This window comes from Lepeophtheirus salmonis, chromosome 14, assembly GCF_016086655.4.
Source record: "Lepeophtheirus salmonis chromosome 14, UVic_Lsal_1.4, whole genome shotgun sequence".
Lineage (NCBI taxonomy): Eukaryota > Metazoa > Arthropoda > Copepoda > Siphonostomatoida > Caligidae > Lepeophtheirus > Lepeophtheirus salmonis.
The window spans coordinates 11251580-11258639 of NC_052144.2; the positions used below are offsets into that span (position 1 = coordinate 11251580).

The following is a 7060-nucleotide window of genomic DNA, read 5'->3' on the forward strand; positions in this document are numbered from 1 at the left end:
TTATTTTATCAATATATTTATTTTTCAAACATTTCCATTTTACATTTCATGATAATAATTTTGATGGTTTTTAAGCATAAGAAGGAAGATATTGAGGTAGAGGAGCTGGTGGAGCACCATAGGCTGGAGCAGCAGGAGCAACAGGTGCATCTTCAGTGACAATATCAGCAACAAATCCACTTTCTCCTTCGACAGAGTAAGTCACAGTCATGATTTTACCATCAGCACGTAAGACCTTGTATTGACCAGAGACGGCTCCATCCTTAGATTCTTCTTCAGCACTGAAGTCACTTTCAGACTCAGTATCAAGAACAGCATAGTTGAAAGCATAAGGAGGAATTGGCTCAGCGGCTGGAGGTGGTGGTCCATATGAGGGTGGAGCAGGTTCGACAGGTGCTGGGGGAGGTGGTGGTGGAGCTCCATAACTAGGTGGGGCCTCATAAACAGGGACTGGAGGAGGTGGAGCACCATATGAGGGTGGAGCAGAAGGAGCTCCAGCAGCTACGCTAAAAGCAATGCAAAGAGTGGCAAGTTTGAAAAACATCTTGATTTGACTGTGAATGATCTCGAAATGATGGTTTAATGAAGACAACTCCTTCTTTTTATATGGTACAGGCGAGAATAAAAAAAGCGTGGTGCATATTTTTTCTTCTTTATTACATCTTGCTGAACAAGTTAGATTTATTTAAGAAGGTATTAGGTATATTCTGAAAAATTGATGTAAGTGTATACATTTAAAAAAAGAAAACAAATTACTTTTGAGAACCGATACTGAAATTACCAAGGGTAAGAAAAAATAAATTTATTTCAATTCTCATAACTTCATATGTAAATAATTACAATATACAAACACAACTTTTGGGTAATGATAAAATTGAATTAATGTACCAATTAATTCAGATTGAGTGTCGCAGACGTCTTTTGAATATCCATATAGCACGGTAGAAAAACGTTCAGGTGTTATAAAAATGAAACTGGTAGGGATGTTATTGGATTGAAGAACAAATTTTGAGTATTCAAAGTTAACCTTACTCACTGTTTTTTTTTTTTTTTGCAGCAGCAGTTGAGTTATTGAAATTTATTATATGACTGGTAAAAACAATATCCAAAAAGGATGAATATATTAACTCCTTATTGAAATGATTAACTCGTTAATACTGTGACTTTCTTAGAACTCTTCTGTATCTTTGTTTCCGACTAATTAAATGTAACCACTTCTTTGATATCCCATCAATTCCAAGGATTTATCAAATATCTCATTCAAATTTTGTTCCTCTGTCTGGATTTTAAGCATTACCAAAGGATCTAGCAGGGTCTCTCTTAGATGCTCCATTCCAAAAATCATTTTGTGGAATTATGAACTGTTTTTACCTATTTGCTACCATCAACTTTGCCTCCCAGACTCGTATTTTATATGATGAGTCCTCATTTCCTCAGGCAATACAATCCCATCATTCCAACAAAATTTATATTATATATTTGAATTTCCATCGGCATTATATTCACCAGGCATTAGTCGTCCTTTTACAGAGTTTTTTTTTCGGCAAATTAAATTTTTAATTTAAACTATGTCACTTTAATCTGAATTTTATTGCATTTGTATTAGAAATTCGAAGAAAATTGATATTCATTTTTTAATTTTTGAGCTTATACTTTTCTAAGAAAAAAAACTTTATTTACAGAAATTCAAACAATTTGAATTATCTTTTTGACATAAATTTAGGATTATCAATGTTTTGTTGTAGATCTATAACTAATCAATTGATTATATTCTTGAGATGATAATTGGTAATAATGTTCTTTTTCACTTAATACACACATATCCTTAGATGGCCCAAACACTTTTAACAGAACACTCCCTCATTTGAATATAATATCCTGTACTGTAGTTGAGTCCCCCTTTTCCAATAATTACGCCTCCAAGACAACTTCAAGCCCCCATACCTTCATGTCCTCATACTATCTTGTCCGAGATGAGTCTGACTCATGATCAAGTCTATGATACAATAACTCAAATATCAAAGTTCTGGTACAACCCCATTTCATGTCAAATTATAAATACATTGAGATAATATCCATCACTTCGCACAAAACAATATATGTTACATCATTTTTGCCTTCAAAGTCGCAAAAAAAGATATTCTTGGACGGCCAACCACATGGTTTTTCTTTGTGCAAGTCCCCTTGTCTCTAAGTCCTCATGCTCCTAGTCCAAAATGACTTCGAGTCACGATATCCCTAAGGTATCCGAACCCAATATAACTTATAGTCCTCAAGCTCAGAGAGAGAGAGAAAAAAAATGAAATGAGAGACACATGGAGGGATGGGGACAATATCTCTCATTTAATTCACAAATAGTTCATTTCACTGAAGTGTTCATAACTCATATCATTAATGTAATTACTACGTCCGGGTTTTTCACTATTCAAAGAAATGATTTATTCTTCATCTCCCAGTTATAGACATTCAAACATGGGATAGTAGTAATATCTGTGCACTGTGACACGTAAAGACGACTAAATGACCACGACTCAAACCACTTAAGAATATGGCTCCATCATATTGGTGTTATAACAATGGAAAAAATGAAAACATCAGAATTTAAAAAAAAGTAAACAGTAAAAACTAAAATTGCATAAACTAATAAGTAATTTAGTATAAGAAACAATAACTGATTTTCGTCTAAAAACCTGTTTCAAAATGTTCCCGACGAGTCCCCTCTAAATATTTCTTTCTCTATGGTCTTAATAGATAGGGTAGGGAAGCTTGTGAGAGTTGCAATACATATATTTAATTTTGTCTTGATCAATCCAAAATAGTTTATGTAAGACAAATTATTTATAAATTCCACATTCTAAAATATGTCTGCCGTTGTTTGAATCGATTTACAGGTTATGTCAAGTAGAAGTTTTTTGATGAAAAGCAATTGTATGATATTCGTCAGATATTTATAATGTCACTTTCAATTAAGTTAAAAATATAGAATTGGACTTAAAACTTTTCAATTATTAGACTATGAGTAAAAGTATCAAGTAAGTGATGAAAAATATTTCATGCAAGTTACCAACAGTTCATTGGCTATACTTATATTCATTTCTGAAGTTGATGATCTATCAAAGTAGATTTTTACAAAGATTGTATAAAGTCTTTGGAGTTATTTTGGGGGAAACTAAGGGTTTATTAAACATTTATGGAAACAAAAGTACTTTATTTCGTATTTCTGTTTAAAAACAAGGACTAAAATTAACTACCCCCGTTTGCATGGGTCTTAAAAGGGATCAACAATATATGTCATTGTTGTCAAAGAAGAAATACAACACAATGCTGGATGTACTACGGTCCTGGATGGGAGAATACGGGGACTTCTTTCTGAATATTTAAAATGGACTCAAGTTTACAACACAATTTCAAATTTCCCAAGTATTTATCATATATGATTATCTCAATAAGGATTCTAGAAAATAAAAATGTCACATACGTTTACCAATTGCTTTTCTATTGACATTCTAATATAGTTTGTTTCTCTAAATTTTAAAGAATTAGCTGATTTAAGTTCTAGATATGTGTGCAGTTTGGTATTATTGGGGCAGTACTATCGATGAAAGAGGTATACTTGTAGAAACAAAAGCGAAATAATTATATCATTTTAATGCAAAATTATAAATACCACATAAGCTGACTAAAAAAAGTTTATTTTTAAAATATTGTAAAGTTTTTCATTGTATAACTTTTGATTCATTGCACTTAAAAAATGACTTTAATGACACGAAAATTATTTATCAGAAAGTGGTTTCTAGGATCTGTTCCTAAGATTTAAAATTAAATAATTTTAATGTATAAATACAAATCTTGATGGTAACCAAAGTTGGTTAATGTATTTGAAAGCAATAAAAATATATTTTAATTTTTTTTTTTGAAAACTGACATTTTACGCTAAGTATGTATGTCTACTTTTAAGTCGTGAATTTTTTTTATTCATTTTTCCCAATTTTTTCAATAATTGTTTTTTACTTGAAGTACTACATATTATTTTATCAATATATTTATTTTTCAAACATTTCCATTTTACATTTCATGATAATAATTTTGATGGTTTTTAAGCATAAGAAGGAAGATATTGAGGTAGAGGAGCTGGTGGAGCACCATAGGCTGGAGCAGCAGGAGCAACAGGTGCATCTTCAGTGACAATATCAGCAACAAATCCACTTTCTCCTTCGACAGAGTAAGTCACAGTCATGATTTTACCATCAGCACGTAAGACCTTGTATTGACCAGAGACGGCTCCATCCTTAGATTCTTCTTCAGCACTGAAGTCACTTTCAGACTCAGTATCAAGAACAGCATAGTTGAAAGCATAAGGAGGAATTGGCTCAGCGGCTGGAGGTGGTGGTCCATATGAGGGTGGAGCAGGTTCGACAGGTGCTGGGGGAGGTGGTGGTGGAGCTCCATAACTAGGTGGGGCCTCATAAACAGGGACTGGAGGAGGTGGAGCACCATATGAGGGTGGAGCAGAAGGAGCTCCAGCAGCTACGCTAAAAGCAATGCAAAGAGTGGAAAGTTTGAAAAACATCTTGATTTGACTGTGAATGATCTCGAAATGATGGTTTAATGAAGACAACTCCTTCTTTTTATATGGTACAGGCGAGAATAAAAAAAGCGGGGTGTATATTTTTTCTTCTTTTTTAAATCTTGCTGAACAAGTTAGATTTATTTAAGAAGGTATTAGGTATATTCTGAAAAATTTATGGAAGTGAACGACAATCCAATTTTCTGCAGCTTTGTCGCCTTTCCTAAAATTTTGAAAATAATAATTTTTGTTTTGGTCTTAAGAATTTTTTGTCGTTCCTTTCCAGTTTTGTCTCTAATCTATCGCCTTTCTTGAACCTTGTCTACCACTCTGAACAGTTTTAACAGATTTAAACTTTATTCTATCTTCGGACCTTAATATTTCACCACTGCTCTTAAGCTACAAATCAGTGGTTCTGCTGTCATACGTAGTTATTAATAGCTGTTGTATTCAAATCCATTTTTGGAGTACTTTTAAAACTTTGTATGCAACAAATTACATCCATTTGAATTAAAAGTAGTCAAATTGGCTCATTAATCAATATACCTTAATTTTGGGACATAGTGTACATCCTAGCAGAGGGTACTTGCGTTACAGGGCTGAATAGAGGAATAAAAACCAAGAATGGATATATAGGAATAGAGACAGAGATAGAGGGAGAAAAGAAGAAGGGAGAAACAGAGAGAAGGAGAGATATTAAGAAAGGCACATGGGTAGTAGGGTTTTATTTTGGTCAAAAACAGGATCTTTATTACCTCACAGAACCAAAAAAATATCCTAGAACATGTTTGGTTATTTGATATGTCTACTTGATAAATTTCAGACTGATATGTTCAACCATTTTGATTTCCATGTGTGATAATACCAAAAACACAATTATAAACCAATTAGGGTTGGCCTTAGAAACTTTTAGGTATAGCAAAACAACTGCCATTGATGATATATTTTTATTGGACTCATGAAGTTTGTGGGGAAAAATATGTTAATCTGCTGACATGAATGATTCGAAAACTTGCCTTTTTGGATCTTAAGGTTAAGTTCATAAGGAATGAATGTATTGGAAATGATATATATATAAGGATTTTATAAGGATAAAATTAGTTACCTTGATCTAATAATAAAAATAGTTTTATGGGATAAATAGTTAAGATATACTTTATCAATTAAATCAAAACATCTTAATTTATAAGAAAAATGAATCATGTTAATTATGAAACCCGTAAACGATGAAATTGTTGCATGTGTAATTCATTCATAAGTCATGCCCGTAGAGGTTTTTTTACTTCCTATATACATAGAATCTAATATTTCATTGACATATTTGTGTCAATGACAGACTTTGTGTAACAAGATAAAAGCATTTATGCCATCAAAATCAAAAAAATATTATAAAAAACTTGTAGAGGTCATTGGCGAGAAGACATTTATGAGGTACAAGGTATTACAATTTGATCTAGAATATCAACTTAATATTTATCATTTAATTATAATAATACATTGTTATAAAATAAAACAAACAGAGCCCATAATTAAAACCTTTTTGTTCTTTTTGCTTGATAAGAAGTCAATTTTCGCCCATATTTACAAAATTTTGCATGAATTTAATAATTTTTTAGTATAGGGCCAATTCATTGTGAGCACGGTTCATGGTCTCTAAAATACTTGTCCTATTTTTCTAAATTTCATTTATTGCAAGAGACAATCCCATAAAGAAGTTATCTGTTGTAACATTCCTTCCTTTGCTCAAATACGGTTCCATTAGCGTCATTGCTACCTATTCTGATAAATATTTATTTGTTGGCGTTTGAAAATATTTTCCCAAGTAAAGAAATCAGTTTACCAAGTATTTGGACGTGCAGGAACTTCTAACTAAAATTTATACTAAATTTATCAGATTTATTAGCGGAATATTGAATAAATGTAAACCTAGATTTTGTTGAAAATAGTTGCTCATCAGATTTAAATTACCTGGGCTATATGCTTACTTACAGTTTCTGACGAATATATCCCATACCGTTGAAATCATGGGAAACATGTCGTTTTGAGTCTTTGTGATCTTGTGGACCGAATATCAAAACAGATCAATCTCAATAATTCCTTATATATGTTGCGAGGCATAGAATTCCAAAAAGCAGAATGGTTAGTTCAGTCATATTTACGTTTATATTTATACAAGTAAGGCACACAATTCCTTTTTAAAGTTTTTCATTGATATCTGACCTTGCTTGAGCCTTTTCATACAAAATTGTAGAACAAAAAGATTATTTGAAATAATGGAACATCAAATATGATACCCACGTCTATCAAGGTAGTGTTCACTATATTAACCGAACTAATTTTAATTTTTGATATTAGTTTTTGTGGTTAGTAAAATGAATCAAGAAAATTCGAGAACTTATAAACAAAAACAACAAATAAGTTTCACAAAATATTTAATTGAATCCCAAATACATATCAAAAATGATACCCTTGTCGTTCTAGTGTTAAAACTTT

At 31.9% G+C, this 7060-nt stretch overlaps 2 protein-coding genes across 2 annotated transcripts; both read right to left on the reverse strand.

Moving 5' to 3' along the window:
- LOC121129725 (uncharacterized) lies at positions 1 to 579 on the reverse strand. The gene has a single exon (XM_040725443.2). It carries the CDS (start codon positions 542 to 544, stop codon positions 71 to 73), a length of 474 nt encoding a protein of 157 aa, XP_040581377.1. The 5' UTR covers positions 545 to 579; the 3' UTR covers positions 1 to 70.
- Positions 580 to 4026: 3447 nt separating this feature from the next.
- Positions 4027 to 4581, reverse strand: LOC121129748 (uncharacterized). Its single transcript, XM_040725466.2, has one exon. It carries the CDS (start codon positions 4568 to 4570, stop codon positions 4097 to 4099), a length of 474 nt encoding a protein of 157 aa, XP_040581400.1. The 5' UTR covers positions 4571 to 4581; the 3' UTR covers positions 4027 to 4096.
- Between the last annotated feature and the right edge of the window lie 2479 nt (positions 4582 to 7060).

Coding starts and splice junctions, on each gene's coding strand:
- LOC121129725 (XM_040725443.2), bottom strand. CDS start 544: ATGTTTTTCAAACTTGCCACTCTTTGCATTGCTTTTAGCGTAGCTGCT.
- LOC121129748 (XM_040725466.2), bottom strand. CDS start 4,570: ATGTTTTTCAAACTTTCCACTCTTTGCATTGCTTTTAGCGTAGCTGCT.